Genomic DNA, 18,180 nt, shown 5'->3' on the forward strand with positions numbered 1-18,180 from the left:
TTTTACATTTAAAAAAAGAAAAAAAGTTAAAAAATAGAGAAAACATAAATAGCAAGGAAGAAAGGAGAGGGCCTCTGGTGTAGACCTTTTGACTTTAACATATAGATATAAATTCTTTGTATAATCCAATATGGTAATTTCTAACTTTTCTAGTTATAGTCCAGTGGAGCTTAGAATTTGAAACATTGCGTTTTCAAAAAGTTTAGAAACATTGGTTAAGAACTTGGAGAATTCCAAACTATTTTTTAATTAATCTCCTTTGTTAATATTTTATTTATATAATTTTTCTAATATGAAAAATAATTTTTGAAATAAATATAGATTAATGGATTTGATCAATTTAATTGAATGTTATATTCTTAAATATTTTTCTTTTTTATAAATAATAAATATGCAATTATTACTTATTAATATAAATTAAAATATTAAATAATAATTTTAATATGCACATTATTTACAAATTTATAAATTTTAAGTATTAAAATAATTATTCTATTCTTAATATTTTATTTGTATAATTTTCTTGATATTAAAAATCATATTTTTATATAAACATGGATTTGATAGATTATTTATTGTATTAGTTTATAAAATACTATTTTTAAATATTATTCTTTTGAAATTTTAGTTTTTTTGTATTCATTTTGAAATTTTAGTTAGAGTTTTTTTAGTAATATTAATTGCACTTAAGGTGCAAGGCTTTAGGCTTGCTCTGGTGATCCAAATTCAAATCGGTATATCAACATTTTTTTATAGAGAAACATTGTGTATTGATGTATAGCGGCCTGTATATGATTGGTACTATCCATTATTTTAAATATGACAATGAAGTTTTAAGAAGTCACATTTCATCCTGAATAATTTTTTCTTTTTAATTTTTTTATCATGATCTAGTAGAGAATCTCAACTAATTCTTAGTGGTTTGACCCAAGATCTTCTTGCCTACAAGACAAAAGAAAGAAATTAGAGCAACTTGCTTTCACCTCTTAGTGATTTTCCGAGCAAAATCTAATAATAAAGTGAGTCTCTTCTTACACGAACTGAGTGGTGGCCAGTTGCTACGTCGGTATGTTGGGATAAGCTGGACCATATTTTGTACCATGGTTTTCAAAATCGGACTGGACTGGACGGTTGGACCGAAAAATCGGGAATTAGTTAGGTGACTGGTTTTGTTTTTCTCAAAAACCGGATTTTCCTCTAAAACTGTTGATTTTGATCAATAAACCATCAAACCGGGTGGTTAACCGTTCAAACAGTTTTGACCGTTTTTAATTTTTTAATTTTTTTGTTAGAACGGGCTGAGCATTTGATTCAAATGGTCAGACCGTTCGACCTGCTAACCGGACCCCTGACCGATTCGGTCACCGGGTCGGTTTTAAAAACCATGTTTTGTACCTGTTGCACAATTTCTCTTCAGTTACTTTTGTCCGTAGATCTAGATCTGTGACTGTTGCAGCCCATATATTATAGCTCAAAGGGTTATCTTTTGTTGTTGACAAAGTTACTGGTGCTCACCAACCTAGCTGGAATCTTGTATTCATATATTTTGTTCAGTTAATTAAGTCGAGAAGAAGAAGAGAGAGGAATTTTGGGGAAAAGCAAGTATTCAGTGAAATGTTGAAGCTTCTATTGGGGCTGCTTACTCTTCAGCTGTTAAGTGCTGTATTTCCCATTATCGGGAGAGTTGCACTCGACATGGGCTTCAGCAAAGTTGTTTTCACAGTGTATAGAAACATCATTGCAGTGTTTTTGTTGGGACCCTTTGCTTATTTCTTAGAGAAGTGAGTCAATAATTTATCTCGATCTGATCATGTTTCTAAAGTAGTACACATGTCTTCTTCTTCTTCTTTATTGTATTTATAACGAAACATGACTGGTTTTAATACTCAGGGAAGCAAGACCACCTCTTTCTTCTTCTTTGTTGGTTAAGTTCTTCCTTGCATTATTAGGGTAGGTGGAAATTTGCTGAGACTTTCAGTATTAGTTGTTCAATTCCTTTTGTCTGTATAGTTTTATTCTTATTGATTTGTCTTGTGTCCAGGGTCGCTGGTACTCAAGGGCTTTATCTCATTGATCTATACTATGCGTCTCCAACCTTTGTATCAGCAATACAAAACTCAATTCCAGCAATTACTTTTGTCATGGCTTCGGCTTTTGGGTAATTAGAGGATTTTTTTAATTCCAAAATAAATAAATGTTTTATGGTTGTTTATGAAAGTCTTCTATGACATCTCTCTCTCAGGCTTGAGCAAGTTAATATCTTAAGAAGAGATGAATTGGCAAAAGTGGTAGGAACCATTTTAAGTATAGGAGGTGGCGTTTACTTCTGTATATGTGAGGCTTCTAAAAGAAGAGACACTACGACAGTCGGAAGATTTGAGTGAGAGACAGAGATGGTTGATCGGAGAAATGAGAGAGAGAGAGAGAGAATTTTGGGAGAATAACCTAATTTCCCTAAAGAGAGGGTCAAGGGTCACCCTTGAGTCCTTGACCCAATTGACCCTAACCCTTATGATTCATTCAACCCATCTTGACCCACTGTTGAATTGGGTGGGTTAAGTGGGTTGGGGTCAAATTTTCCAACCCTACATGCAAGTGTAATTTTAAAAGATGCTGGAGAATTGTTCTTCCGTCGTTTCAATGTTGTTTGGTTACCTTATAGGAAATTGGTGCCCATTATCATTGCTACAGCCACCACCGGTACCATCACTGTCACCGCCACCGCCACCACCACCACCTCCAAGGTTCAAAATATCGTAATGTATATAATTCATTTGTTTCATTTCTTTTTTGTACGTATCAGACCCATATCGAAAATAGAATTTGATACATTTGATTCGGTTCATCATTAATTTTGTTAATCCATATTTAATATCGAATCTTTCATTAATGTCATTTATTTAAGTCTAATTTCTCTTTCACTAATTAGTCAATTATTCTAAGGCAAATTTAAATTTAAATTTGAATTTTAGCGCCTAATTTAAATTCTCACATTAATTCCTTTAATTAACGATTCCCTCTCATTAATTTCATTTTGTTAGTATAAAAACTTCAAATTTTTGGTATAAAAAAATTTGAATCTTGATCACTTTGTTTTAGCAAACACAAGTTTACTGATGGGCCACACATATTTGTTTGCTATGATTATATGTATTTTTAACCTCAAGTAAATTTTCACTTTTCTTAATGAGTGACAAGTATTTATTAATAAATAATAGAATTAATTTTTAAAATTTATATACTAATAAATATTAAGACTAATTATATTGGTTTTTACATTTTAGTTATTCTATCATTTTTCAACGGTTACTAATTGTGTCCTGATATGTCACACTTCATATATAGCATTAAATTATGTTTTTTTACATTTAAATGACTTGTTTACAATTATATAAAATTTGTAAATATAATTTTTAGGATTTATTTGAATTTTCTACCATATTTATGCGTATCTTAATTTTTCATCCATATCCATATGTATCCAAAGCATATCTTAATACGTCTCTTAAAATTGTCTTTCTAATACACCTTGTATTTCTGATACTTTGAACCTTGACCACCACCACCATGCCCACCATGTCCGCCACCACCAAAAAGCTTTCGAAGTAAGGCTAGGACATAACCACAAGGCTCAAGAGTTTTCCGGTGTGTTGCAGCAAAGTAATTTATAAGAGTTGCATGAATAATTTCCATGAGGGGTAAAGGTCCAGATCAAACGATCCTCTTCCAGCCTATTAGTGTTAGGGTTGTGAATGTGGATAATGTTATTTCTGGTTTCATCATCAAAGTAATCCTTCATCAGGAGTTGTCTTCCATGCGTGTGAGTTATGATGAATAAGCATGGCTACTTTCTCACACATGAGGTTCTAGTTATCGGATTTATCTAATAGGCCTATATTTAAGAGTGTCAATGGACCGGTTTTGGATTGACCCCATCCAATCTAAAATAAATTTGGACGGATTGGATGAACCAACAAGATATATTGGATTGGACCAATCCAGTCTAAAATATTTATTAGATTGGATTGGACCTGGTCCATCCATAATAAATTTATATTGGATTGGGTTCGATTAAACCAATATCTGATCTATTGATATAAGATAAGAATATAGGTGTGAATGAACCAGGTTTAGGTTGAAACCAAACTAAATTAAAATAAATTTGAACAAATTAGACGATCCAGACATTGAATTGGACCGATCCAAAATGATTCAAAATATTCATTGGATTAGATGGATATGATCCATTTGTAACGGAATCACATTAGACTGGATCAGATTGGACCAAATCTGGTCCAGTTGATACCCCTACCTATATTCATCCAAGGATCATCAAAGATAATTACCTGCCATTCACTAATTAGTTCACTTGAGCATACTAGCCCACAGCGGTGAGTCTGATGACTTGACCTTTTGTCTCCAAAAGGAAGAATCAGGGAAAAATTTGTGTTGTAAAATTTGAACCCAAATAGCATCTTTTTCCTTTAAAAGCGCCAAGCTAGTCATCTTCATTATCAACGCTTTATTCATATATGGGGCTTTTTGAGTCCAACATCACTGATAGTGCGCGATTTGGATATTCCTAGCTAGAAGATGACTTGGACCCTAGTCGCATGGCGAGCTGGACCAAGCTGCAAGATAAAGGATCAGAGAACCTGGGGTGGTTAACTCGACAAGGCCACTCTGATGCTTAAATCAGTATTGTATTGTGGATGCAAGCTCAATACTTGAGTGCTAGAGTGCTAGAGTGCTAGTGTGCAAATAATCGCACTTACCTTCACTTTGAGGATCGATGCCCTTATATAGTTGAGTAGTCGTGAATCTTACGAAAAGGTTCCGAGATCTCTGGGCTGCATAGTTAAGATCCGTTCCGTTTCCGAATGAGAGCAATGCGTCAGTTGATAAGGTTTATCAATTCCCTCCGATTCGGGCAGAGTGAGGATAAGCCTTGTTAATAAATGTCGTGATCCCAGGGAATTTGGAGTCCGTTGGAGAAGCTTCTGGAGTCGATTATGTGGCGCTTTGGTTTTTTGGCCCCGAACTAAATTGAGTGCCGAGGTGCTTTTATGCCGAGATGATTTTATGCCGAGATGCTCAAGCTCTCGAGCTCCCGAGCTATTGGCGAGGCTCCCTTGCTGAGTTGTCATCCTAGTGACCGATTGCGTCCACGTGTACCTCGGTTGCTAGGTCGGGTCAATTTACCTCTCATCAATCACCTTTATCCAGAGGCTTCATGAAAGAATTCCATGATTTTAAATAAATGGATTTTGTACCTACCTTCTTACCCCACCAAAAATCTCTGTCGCCATGTGATAAAGGAGTTGAAATCAGCCCCCACAAGATAGTTTCCCACAATGCCCCACAACACATCCCTGTCGTGTTTTGGGAACATCTCCTAATGATAGTATTGGAAATGATGAGGCATCATCGGGAGATATTTCCAATACAAGGCAGGAATGTGTTGTGGGACGTTGTGGGAAACTATCTTGTGAGGGGCTGATTTAAACTTGTGATAAAGAGGGAGTGAAGCAAGAGTAGCCTTAATGAGAATAGTTTTTTCATCATGAGAAAGAACACCCGATTTCTAGCCTTTCAATTTGGGTTTGGCTCGATCAATGATGAAGTTCCAAGAGTTTTCCTGTTTTTTTCTTTTCTTTGAGACGCCAAAGCAGAGGGTTCCCAAGGTACATTGTTATTCAATTGCATTCCAGCCACTCCTAAGGTAGATATGCAGATTAAATTTCTGCTGTTAACATAGGGGGTGTATTTCTGCTAAAATAATTAAATTGATGATTTGTCAAAGTTCACACACTGCCCCGACCAAGTACAAAATTGATTTAATAGAGCTTTCAACTTCTCCTCTTAGGTTGGCTCTATCAATTTTGAACCCTTTTAGTTCACCTGGAGAAATTGCCTCCTTTTAGCATTCTAGAGAGGATTTCCAAATATAAGGGGATAATTAAAGGAAAACAGTACAGTCTTAGACCCCTTGAAGATGTGAAAGTTCTACTGTGTGAACCGATAAAAGGTGCTCATGTAAGTGTAAGTTGATGAAAGTGGGATGAGAAGTAGATAAAAGTTGTTTGAAGTAATGGAGTAGAAGAATAGACCAGTTACCATCAGAATGTTTCAGTTAGTATTGGGATATGATGGTAGCTGAAATGTGAAAGAAGCGAGTATTTTTATCGTCGTGATTCAGCCAAGCCAATCACATTTGGAGCGCTATTTCCTCTTTTCTTCCTCAGCGATTGTTGCATCAGTCAGTCATAGTACCAGACTGAATTTCCTCAATTCTAATTCTAAGCTCTTATAATATCCCTTATTTTCTCAGTGATGAAATGAAAAGGCTAGAATGATACCACTCTCACAAGGGTCTTCTTTACACTTGTCACATTTCATGCCATTACCAAGAGGGATGATGCTAGGGAGTTAAGATAACCTCAACACTTGGTTCTTCAACAAAACCCCACAAGATGAGGCCGGTGCATGAAAGCCCTCTTGTAATGGCACTTAGTGCCCGTTTGGGAGCTCTTTCTTCACCTATTGGTTTCTGGCTTAAAATGAGTTGAGGAGCTCAAAGTGCCGTGAAACCGTATTTGGCATTATCTTAGAAGTTAAAAATAAAATTATAGAAGCTGCGAACTCAACTTTGCAATGAAGTTAATGTGTTTCAGCTTCTCAACATGCTACTTCTCTCATGGTGGGGCGACTAGCTAATACCAGAACCAGATCTGTTCAGCAGATGTTGGATTGACATAGAAATTTGGTCAATTTATGAATAATTAAAAAATATTAAATATATCTATTAGTGGGCCTATCTACCTGAGAATTAGGATAAGATTTGAAGGTGATTAGTGGGTAAGTAAAATCGGGTGAGTAGAAGTGGGATAAATTAAGGGGACACGTTATTAGTAACGTATAGGGGTTAATGCCTTATTTGTAGGGTGTTAGTATTTTCTGTAATTATATGTGAAACAGCTGAGTTTAATGTTTAATGCCTTATTTGTAGGGGGGTTAGTTAGTTAGTCATGTTAATTGGAATTTATATATATTCTTGTAAGTATGGTATGAGGATATTAATTAAAGAATTTTACCAAGAACCATTGGGTTTTTTATCGGAGGTCTCTCCTCTCCCTCGAAGTAGAGGGACTCACGTTACGCCCTTAACCGGGATCGTGACAGTTGTCCACGTCACCATACCTTTTCTTGCTCCAAGCCCCTTGCTCTCTTCTTAATTCTCTCTCTCCCCTTTCACCCTCCCAATGAACTTGGGCAGGGTTATCATGGACAGGAGATCTGGAGTTAAAATATTCTTCAAATCTCTCTCCTATAAGCCATTAGAAATTATCATATTATCCAATTTCCCAATCAATTTCTAAAATCTCTCTCTCCAATATATATCTATTCTCTCCCCCTATTCATATATTCCACTAAAAGTGATAATTACAGGTGATTTTGCTGTATGGTGTTTATCTTTGAAATCTCTCTCCCATAAAGCCACAATATGACCTTAAAATAAAGGGATCGAAAGGCCCATGCATACTACATTTAAGGTTTAAACAGTTCCTATGTATCATTCTATTATCATTTGCTTTTTAGGTTATTTGCATCACAAGGTTCGGTTTTGGTCTGATATCTTTTTGTTGTTTTTTTTTTTTTTTTTTTATATAAATAGAAAGGTGCTACATAAGATGGGGATAGCACGCCTCATAAAATCACCAAAACATATAAAAGCTAACAGAGTGTTCCGTAACTTAGATGAGAAATTGGGAGATGTGTTTTCATCAACACCACAGGTGCAGTGTAACACTTTACACCCCAATAGGATAGTTGTTCTGCACCCATACCACATCTTAATGAGTGTTCTGCAAGGTGTGGCACATTTTTGTCCACATCTTGTGTTTGATTCCATGCATCTCAAATACAACATGTGAGATTATTTATGTCATTAATCATTAAAATATAATATTTTATTTTTTAGTAAAATATATAATAGAAAAAAAATTAATAAATTAAAAAAAATTAACAATTAATAATACTACCAATAATGTTAATAATATTTAATAACAAATAATTCTATTAATATTAACTAAAATTAGTAATAATAATTAAAAATAATTATTAATATTAATAAAAATAATATTAAAAATTCATGATTAATAACATAATGTTAACAATAATTAACAATATTAATAATAATATTTATAAAATTTGATAATAATTAATAATATTGTTACTAATTACTAATAATTAACAATGATTAATAATATTAATGAAAAATAATATTCAAAACTTATTAATTAATAAAAATATTATTAATAATATTACTAATATTGTTTTATGAAGTTATTGACAATTTGACATCACTATTATTTATTTATGTAAAATAATAAATAATAAAATATACATTTATCCAATTAAATGTTATTACTTTTTCTATGGTTTTCAAACCCGGAACAAACCAGATGGTTGGATCGAAAAAATCGGGAACTAGTCAGGTGACCGGTTTCATTTTTCGCCAAAATCGGATTTTGGCCAAAAAATGTTGATTTAGTCAGCAAACCGCTGACTCGAGCAATTGAACCGTTCGAACCATTCAATGGTTTTGATCATTTTCTAATTTTTTTTTTATATTTTCTATCAGAACGGGTCGACCGTTTGGTTCAAACGGTCATATTAGAAAAACCAAGAATTAGTCAGGTGACTGATTCCGTTTTTTGCCAAAAAAACGTTGATTTGGTCAGCAAACCGCTGACTCGAGTAGTTGAACCATCAAGGTTCAAAATATCAATTCGCTTGATATGCCGGTAGGGGCGTATCGAGCGAATCGATACCTTTTTTTACCTTTTTTTTTCAAAACCAGTTCAGGGGGGGCTAATTTAGGGCTCCACCACCCCCCGAACCGGTCAGACCCCCAATACACCCATTGTTGGGGCGTATCGGAGAGGTCTCGGAACAATACGTATCAATCGATACGTGTCGACACCTTGAACCTTGCTCGAACCGTTCAACGGTTTTGACCGTTTTTATTTTTTCTGTCAGAATGGGTCGACTGTTCGGTTCAAACGGTTGGATCGAAAAAACTAAGAATCGATCATTTGTTTTTTGCCAAAATCGAATTTTGGCAAAAAAATGTTGATTTGGTCAGCAAACTGCTGACCCAGGCGATTGAACCATTTGTACCATTTAATGGTTTTAACCGCTTTTTATTTTTTTATTTTTTTTATCAGAACGGGCCGACCGTTCAATGTATTGACACAAGATAGCAGTGGTTCAATCCCAAATAAACGTTTGTGATAAAAAAAATCCAAATGAACATCTATTCAAATAGTTGATGAATAGATATTCAATGAATTGGGGTAACCTTTGACCGGTGTTGGCCACCTTCTTCTAGCGACAAGACAGACAGATGGGAGAGCATACAATGGTTTCCTCAAAAAAAGAGCTACAACAATAATTTTTCTTAAGATGGAATAATAATGCGAAGCACGGAATCAATGGCTCTTAGAGTTTTTCACCGTTGCATGGAGCAATCCACGATTTTTAACCATTGTCGAGATTTTGTGATATAGTGTGAATTGTTTCACGAGATATTGTGATTCGTTCCACACCATAATGAACCGAACGATGCAAATGAGCTGTAGTTTGTTTTCAAACGCAATATATCGTAGATAAGCACGATATATACCGAATACCACCTAAATCAGGGATTTTGATCTGATATCTATGGCGAAAAATAAACATGACCTAAATGCAAGTTCTTCCGCATGCTATGCAATTTACATATTTAATTATTTTTCTCTTTTTTTGTTTTTCTTTATTTGTTTGCCCGTTTTTTCGGTTTTTGTGTAGTGAACCACGAGATATTGTGTAGTGCACTTTAGTAGATTTTCTCTCTTTTTTTTTGTATATATAAAAAATAATAAAAGTGAATTTTGGTTTTTGTGTATATCAACTATTTGTAAAAATTAATTTTTAAAGTTTTCATAAACAGTTTTTTCACTGTTATGCTGATGTAGAGTTTAATGACACACAATTATTATATAAACATAAAAGAAACCAAACACATACAAAATTTGTTTGTTTTTTATCACAAACCAGACGTCCAAATTAATATTTTGGTCGTTTTTTCTTTCATTTGGTCGGCTTTCACATCGGAAAAAGATTATCGGGACTCCTTGCGAGCGATCACTGTAGCGAATAGCGATGTATTGGGTCAAGAAGAAGATATTTGGCTAAAGTGATTTACACCTGTCCGCTTCTCTAATTGTGGGTCGGGTCACTTTTCCGCTTTTATAAATTTCATCTGTCCGATCACTTCACTAATTATATGGATAAAGTGATTTACAGCTGTTCGCTTATTGTTTAATAATTATTAATAATAAAATAAATAATTAAGGGAAAGTGTCTAAAACTATTAACTTCACGTTAAACACAGTAAATGTGTTAATATATCATCGTTTTAATCTTCATAGATAAATATACATATATATTAATATTTAAACATGAAAAAAGTTTAAAAAATATTTTTAAATATAAAATACATAAAAACACAAAAACTATAAAAAATTGAAAAAATTATAGAAATTGAAAACAAATAAAAAAAATATTTTCAAATTATAGAAACTATAGAAATTGAAAAACAAAATCAGAAAATAAATATTGTAGAAAAAACACCAAAAATTTCAGAAAAACATAGAAATTGCAAATAAATAACAAAAAATACAGAAAAAATTATCGATTTTTGAAAATAGAAAATAAAAAAAACATTGGAAATTATAAAAAAAACACTAAAAATGTAAAAAAAAAAGAAATTAAAAACTGAAAAAGACTCTTTTCCTCTAACTCGCCATTCAAGGGTAATTTGGTTATGAAAATTGTTATTTATGCTGACAGGGACACCTCTATTAAGAGGCATTAACAGTAGGGGTTCTCACGGTGAACCGTGTCATTTTTTTGAACCGAACCAATCTGTTCGATTTTTTAATTATCCGAACCAATGCAATCGGTTAACCGATGGATCGGTTATCGCAATTTGTTTTTTCAGTTTTTTTTATGCACTCAAAATTAAAAAAAAAGGGAAATACCTTGAAGCATTTCCTAAAATTTTCATTAAGCAAGTGTTAAGCATTTCTGTTAATAGTTCCCAAAAGTTAAGCATTTCCTAAAAACCTTGGTTTTTCAAGCATTTCCTAAATTTTTCATAATTCAGCTCTAAAGAGAAAAGAAAAACAGAAAAAATAAATAAATAACCTAAATGAAGTCATAACCGCTTAAACAAGAAGGAATCATGGGAATAATAAGATACATACCTGGAAACATGTGTTGTTCCTAAATGAAGTCAGAAAACCCAATTTCCATGCTAGACCTGACTCTCAAGAGTGCAAGTATTTCCTCTTCCCTCCATGGATCTACTAGTTCGAAAGTGGATTTGAGTCCTGAGAGCTCTATACTTCGAATAATCTCCTCTCTTCTTGCTTTGAATTTTGAAGGGGTAAAACTTAGTAGAGTGCAAGTATTTCCTTTTCCCTCCATGGATCTACCCATCGGTTGGTCTGGCCCGTTGGGGAAGAAGAAGATATGAGAGTCTGAGAGAGAGAACTGAAAGTGAGAGATACTAAGACAGTTGGCATGTCAGTCGGACGCTCAGAGCTCGGAGGTCGTTGGATGTCGGTGATTCGGTCAGAGGGCGGAGGCTGTCGATCCATTGGGGAAGAAGAGAGATGAGAGAGCTCGGAGAGGGAAAGTGGAAAGGACGATTAGGTTAAAATCGAATCCTCTATTCAATTTTAAAAATATAATATATAAATTATACATTATATAATGTATTATATATAATATATGTATTATTAGTATATATTGGTTGGTTCGGTTAACTGTCGGTTTTTTTAAAAGGTTAACTGAAACTGAACCGGAACTATCGGTTTTTTAATAATATCAAACTGAACTGAAACTATCGGTTAACCATTTTTTCAGTTCGGTTTCGGTCGATTCGGTTTTTGGCTCTTTTTGCTCACCCCTAATTAATGGTGCACTAATGGAAAGTGAGTTTTGAAAAATAAAAACTTAATGACATGATGAGTTTTAGACATTTAAAAAGTTGTGGTGAATTTAAGAGAAATGCTGAAAACTCATGATAAGTTTTAACAATTTCCCAATAATTAATTATTACGTATCAAATAGAAAATTAATTAATGACACTTTGATTCGCTTGAACACATTAAGAACAGTGATTATTCATGGCTATTAATTAATGGCAAACTAATACTTAAGGAAAGTTTTATTAAATAACTGAAATTAAGAAGTTGAAAATAATTATTAGAAAATTATTAACCATAATAACTGTCTTTACTATAATTAATTGTAAATTTCTGAATTACAGCATTCCCTCAGATCCGAATGACAAGCTCTAGATTTGATACCTTCTGTTCGTTGCGAGTTGGGGATGATGGACGTCTCTGTGTTCTGAGATGAGGGCATTCGAACCTGTGAGAAATAGAAAGAAAACAGTGAGAAAAGAAGAGAAAGAGCGAAAGAGAGGGAGGGAGTGGAAGAGGACCAGCAGAACGGCGGTGAGAAAACAAGGGCTTGCGAAGTGCCCTTGTTTACTTTGAAAGACGAAAACGAAGACGATGAGAGGAGACGAAGCGACGGTTAGAGAAGGACTACTAGACGAAGATGAAGCGTAGTACCCTTGTTTACTTCAAACGACGGTGAGAGAGAGACGATGGGAGGAGACGAAGACGAAGACGAAGAGCCGTTGGTTTACACCTTCTTTACTTCGATGGATTTTTACATCGATAATCCAAGTAAAATAAAACCGAAAATCACTTTTACACCGGTTTTCGGTGTATTTTTACACTCCATCCAAATGGCCGCAAAACTGAACCGGAATATAAAAATACATCGAACCAGTTTTTACACCCCAAACAAACGAAGCCTAAGATGATGAGCAGAAAGAAAGAAATAGAGAATGAAGCAAAGGAGAGCGCCAAATTAGATTAGCCTGAATTCGACCATCAAATTCATTTATCATATGAGCATAAACTCAGTAAAAACGAAATATGGTTGTTGGATTTTGAGGGAGTTACATCAAAGAGGATGGCGATAAGTTCTTCTCTTGATTGGATTTTCCAGTGGTTGATATCTGTTTCTGTAAAGGCTGCTATTATCAGAAACTGCAGTAGTCCGAAGAGGCATGTAAACCAGGTGATAAATAGTTTATTAGCTGGATACTTTCTTACTATTGAAGCCTGTTAATGAGGGAATTGTGGATATAATTGGGAGAAAAGAATTATGATCATAAAATATGAATGAAGATCGACATCAAAAGATAAATTGAAGAAGAGCAAATTCATCAGGGATAATAGGATATTAAGATCTATAGATTATAATTAGATTAATTCTATAGAGCAATTTCTAACTTTGAATTTATTAGCCAGAAATTTATATACATCTCCTATGCATGCGGGTATATAAAAGTTGGTATCAAGATTGCTAAAGATCATAGGAACTACATATATACTTCTTGTCCTCAGAATAATTAATTAGTTTCTAATTACCTGAAGTATCATCCAAGAACACCATGATAAGCAATGGCCCAGTACATAAAGACAACCCAATGCCCAATTCTTCACTTCCGTTGAATACAAGCCCATGTATTCCTCTACTGATTTCCTCTGTGAGTGCTGTAAGAAGTTCAGAGGAGGGTCCTTGTAGAGAGTAATAATGGTTGCACCTCCTATACTTAAAATGGTTCCTACCACTTTTGCCAACCCATCTCTTCTTAAGACATTAACTTGCTCAAACCTGAGAGAGAGAGAGATCAAAGAAGTCTCATAAGACTACTTTCATAAACAACCACAAAAATTTATTAACTTGGGAAATTCTCAAGTCCTTGAAAAATTACCCCAAAGCTGAAGCCATGGCAAAAGTAATTGCTGGAACTGAGTTTTGTAGCGCTGATAAAAAGGTTGGAGACATATAGCATAAACCAAGGAGAAAAAACCCTTGAAGACCGGTGACCATGAAGATAAGAAAAGCGAATAAGAAGCAAACTACACTGACCCTGAACATAAGAAAAGCGAATAAGAAGCAAACTACACAGACAAAAGGAATTGAGCAACTAATACTGAAAACCTCAACAAGTTTCCACCTACCCAAGTAATCCAAGAAGGAAGAACTTAACCAGCAAAGAACAAGTAAGAGGTGGTCTTGCTTCCCTGAGTATTAAAATTAACCAGTCATATATATTTCTTTTATAACAAAGAACGAAGAAGAAGAAGAATTAGATGAGCTGCCTCCTATATGTTTCCAAAACATGAGGATCACGCAAGATGGATATCAAACTCACTTGTCTAAGAAATAAGCACAAGGTCCCAACAAAATCAGTGCAATGATGTTTCTGTACACTGTCATAACAACTTTGCTGACACCCATGTCGAGTGCAACTCTACTGATAATGGGAAATACAGCACTTATCAATAATGTCAAAGCTAGAATTTAGAAGTGAAGTCAATGCTTCTCTTGCAACTATATTCATTATTGTGTTTGTCCAAATTTGGCCACTTTATATTACATTTCCAAATATAGTTTATTTTCACAATTGATTATACATTAAATAATAACTTCAACAAATTGCTTTAAAGATATTATTATATGGTCTATTTACTTTTTATTGATGATTTACAACATATTATATAACTGCACATTGAGAATATCTGTTCCCAATGTGCAACTGGCCGGATTCTCATATTTTATATTAAATACTTTAATAACATTAATGATTCAACTATGATATATCCCTTTGTCAATAATGTAACCCAGGTCGACAGGTCATTCCAGCACTCATCATTCTGTCCAAATACAATTTATTAAAGAGAGATGACACTCTCTTTCCTAATTAAAGTTGAGTGGTCCACAAGTACAAATGTCGTCAATGGAAAAAATTATGCCTTTTTAGAGCATTTTCCCACAAAATTGTTTTATTGATTTGCCAAATGTATTTAAACCCAGACGGCCAACCCCCCCCTGCGAATTGGGAATGGAGATGAACTCAAATTACCCAAAAAATTAAGCACTTAAATGTTGGAGAAAATGGTATTAACTTCCCCTAATTTTTATTAGACCGATCTGAAATAAAGATTTTGGGTAAAATCACTAACAACTGGTTAAGATTCTTCATTAAATCATGATTAAAAAAATGAAAAGTCAAGTTTAGTGATGAATTTTTTTTCTTTAAATTTCGCTGTGATGTTTAAAAGAATGAATTAATAATGTGTGGAACAATTTAATTTGTAAGCATTTTGAGCATGTTTTCCACTATAAAGTGAAAGAACTTGAACAAACTTGATGGGAACTTGAAGTTGAAACAGAGATGAACAGCAGAGATTAAAAGAAGATAATTCCACACTCAACTGATTAATAGTGGAGTCGTATTGTATTATATATAGTCATCTGTACAATCAGTTTCGTTAGTGTACACGTAACATTAACATAATGTACAAGACTCCTAAATAGGGCATGACTTATCAATTTGTTGGTGCCCCTTATCACGAACTCTATATTCAGAGATGATGGAGGTCTTCACATGTCTAGGGACAATGATATCCCTAACACTCCCTGCAAGTTGAAGGTTGGGGTGTCAACTTTCAATTTGCCACGAAGCCATGCAAACTGTGGACCATCTGCAAGTTGGCCCTTGGTAGAGATAAAACGAACGACAAGGTTGTTATGTTGGACATGATGGCGAATAAAATGCACATCAACTTCAATATGCTTAGAGTGAGAGTGAAAAACTGGATTGGAAGAGAGGTACGTAGCCCCTATATTATCGCACCAAAGTACTAGCAGAGTGGAGAGTGGAATGTGAAGTTCCATGAGCAAGGAACGAAGCCAAAGGAGTTCGGAGGCAGCGAGGGCAATAGTTCTGTATTCAGCTTCCGTATTAGACTTCAAAATAGTAGGATGCTTCTTGGAGGACCAAGAAATAATATTGGGGTCCACGAAAACACAAAAACCTCCATGAGACTTTCTATCATCAGGGCATCTAGCCCAATCCGCGTCAGAGAATGTAGTAAGAGAAAAATCTCGAGAACTGTCAACGGTGAGGGCAAATGTAAGCGTGTGCTTGAGATAACGCAGCTAGCACTTAACTTGGGCCCAATGGGCTGAAGTTGGGCAGTGCATGAACTGGCATAGTTTAGCAACAACAAATGATAAATCGGGCTTGGTGACTAAGATATACTGTAGTGCGTCAATAACCCATCTATATTCACGTGGGTCCGAAAGAGGAGTGCCTTCAGATTAAGAGAGATGAACACCAGGCTGTAAAGGAGTGGTAATTGGCTTAGAACCACCCATGTGAATTTGCAACAATAGATCTGAGATATATTTCTTTTGTGATAAGAACATGTCGTTTTAATGGGTAGAACATCCACACCCAAAAAGTAATGCAAGGGGCCTAGGTCCTTAACATCAAACTGAGAACCCAACAAATGAATGAGATTAGAGACAGCCTAAGAATCAGATCATGTGACGATAATATTGTCGACATAGATGAGAACAAAAAGAGAGGACGACCCACCATGTTTCAAGAAGAGAGAAGTATCGGACTGGGAAGCATTAAACCTACAAGAGAGCAAGAAGTTGGTAAGTTTATGATACCATGCTCGAGGCGCTTGTTTGAGCCCATAAAGCGATTTATGCAGTAAGCACACATGATGAGGATGGTGGGGGTCCTTGAATCCCGGTGGTTGGGACATATACACAGTTTCAGCAAGGTCCCCATGAAGGAATGCATTTTGAACATCCAATTGTTGGAGTGACCAGCCCATAGAAACATCAAGGCTCAAAATGACACAAAGAGTAGCGGGCTTAATAACAAGGCTAAAAGTCTCTGTGTAATCAATGTCAACCTGTTGAGTAAAACCTCGAGCAACAAGTCATGCCTTGTGACGTTCAATTGTTCCATTAGGATAACACTTCAGCTTGAAAACCCATTTACAACTAATGGGCTCAACATTGGGTGGCTTAGGAACAAGGGTCCATGTTCCATTTTTTACCAAGGCATTAAACTTAGAATCCATGGCGGCCCACCATTTAGGATCACTATGGGCCTGATGAAAAGAGTTTAGTTCACAATACTCAGTGGACAGAGGATGCTTTGTGACAGAGAAAGTCTGTGATTTCCATATGCCATTTTTAGATCATGTAACCATAGGGTGGTTGTTTTGAGGTACAATGGATGGAGATGAGGGCCCAATTAGTGGAGGGGTTGTAGGCAATGACTCATTAGATAGTGTGGAGAAGTTGTAGACATCGGTTCAGCAGATATGTGGGGAACCGTAATTGCAGGAGCAATAAAAGGCGATACTGAATCTGGTTCAGGTGAGGATGATGAAGAAACCAAAGGCCCAAACTAAGAACTGTTAGTTGAAGTGGGCTAAGAGTGGGCCGTTGTATGTAACCAATGCTTAGGTACCACTAGGGGTGGCCCAAGTGAGTGGGAGCAATCAGTTGAAGCAACAGTAGAGGAAGACAAAGAACACATCGGGTAACAATCTTCATTAAAAACCACATCACGGGAAATGTATATGTGGCTTGTGGCAATATCGAGGCATTTGTGTCCCTTGTAACCATCCGGATAGCCAAGAAAAACACAACTTCGGATCGAAACTCAAGTTTATGCTTGTTGTAGGGCCGAAGTATGGGAAAACATTGGCACCCAAAGGTATGTAGTAAATTGTAGTTGGGCTTCTTGGCAAACAATCTTTCAAACAGGTTCACATAACCAAGCACTGTAGAAGGAAGGCAATTGACTAGGTGCACTGCTGTATGGAAAGCATCATACCAGTAATGAAGAGAAACAGAGGAACGAGCAAGCAGGGCTAATCCTATCTCCACAATGTGATGATGGCTTCTCTCGACGAGCCATTTTGTTGTTGAGTATATGGGCATGAAACCCGATGTAATATGCCATGGCTAGCAAGAACACCATTAAACTTGACAAATTAAACGCCCCCATTTGTCTGGAGAATTTTGATTTTATTTTCAAGTAAATTTTCAACCATAGATTTTGATGAAGGGTGATTTCGTTTGAACTCGTAAAAGGGGGACACGTGGACACGACCTGACTAAGCAAATGACAACTCAGAAACATCAGCCCGCCGCATTACAGTC

General features: G+C 35.3%; 2 protein-coding genes across 2 annotated transcripts; one reads left to right on the top strand and one right to left on the bottom strand.

The window, feature by feature from the left end:
* The first annotated feature begins 1,448 nt into the window (after positions 1-1,448).
* Positions 1,449-2,793, top strand: LOC104613357 (WAT1-related protein At3g18200-like). The gene is made up of 4 exons (XM_010281134.2): positions 1,449-1,781; positions 1,891-1,950; positions 2,042-2,158; positions 2,243-2,793. Exons 1-4 carry the CDS (start codon positions 1,615-1,617, stop codon positions 2,382-2,384), a joined length of 486 nt encoding a protein of 161 aa, XP_010279436.1. The 5' UTR covers positions 1,449-1,614; the 3' UTR covers positions 2,385-2,793.
* Positions 2,794-11,864: 9,071 nt separating this feature from the next.
* LOC104613358 (auxin-induced protein 5NG4-like) lies at positions 11,865-14,478 on the bottom strand. The gene is made up of 5 exons (XM_088902437.1): positions 14,354-14,478; positions 14,160-14,222; positions 13,910-14,068; positions 13,563-13,809; positions 11,865-12,486 (listed from the first exon to the last, which is right to left on the bottom strand). Exons 1-5 carry the CDS (start codon positions 14,437-14,439, stop codon positions 12,358-12,360), a joined length of 684 nt encoding a protein of 227 aa, XP_088758563.1. The 5' UTR covers positions 14,440-14,478; the 3' UTR covers positions 11,865-12,357.
* Positions 14,479-18,180: the final 3,702 nt, after the last annotated feature.

This window comes from Nelumbo nucifera, chromosome 4 (assembly GCF_055504915.1).
Source record: "Nelumbo nucifera cultivar China Antique chromosome 4, China Antique-T2T, whole genome shotgun sequence".
NCBI classification, from domain to species: Eukaryota; Viridiplantae; Streptophyta; class Magnoliopsida; order Proteales; family Nelumbonaceae; genus Nelumbo; species Nelumbo nucifera.

Bases quoted from the DNA above. Each gene is read 5' to 3' on its own strand.
- LOC104613357 (XM_010281134.2), top strand. From the start codon at position 1,615: ATGTTGAAGCTTCTATTGGGGCTGCTTACTCTTCAGCTGTTAAGTGCT. The intron at 1,782-1,890 runs GTGAGTCAATAA...TTTAATACTCAG, and splicing joins TTTGCTTATTTCTTAGAGAA to GGAAGCAAGACCACCTCTTT. The intron at 1,951-2,041 runs GTAGGTGGAAAT...TCTTGTGTCCAG, and splicing joins TTCTTCCTTGCATTATTAGG to GGTCGCTGGTACTCAAGGGC.
- LOC104613358 (XM_088902437.1), bottom strand. From the start codon at position 14,439: ATGGGTGTCAGCAAAGTTGTTATGACAGTGTACAGAAACATCATTGCA. The intron at 14,223-14,353 runs GTGAGTTTGATA...TTTAATACTCAG, and splicing joins TGTGCTTATTTCTTAGACAA to GGAAGCAAGACCACCTCTTA. The intron at 12,487-13,562 runs GTAATTAGAAAC...TATTTCTCACAG, and splicing joins GTTCTTGGATGATACTTCAG to GTTCGAATGCCCTCATCTCA.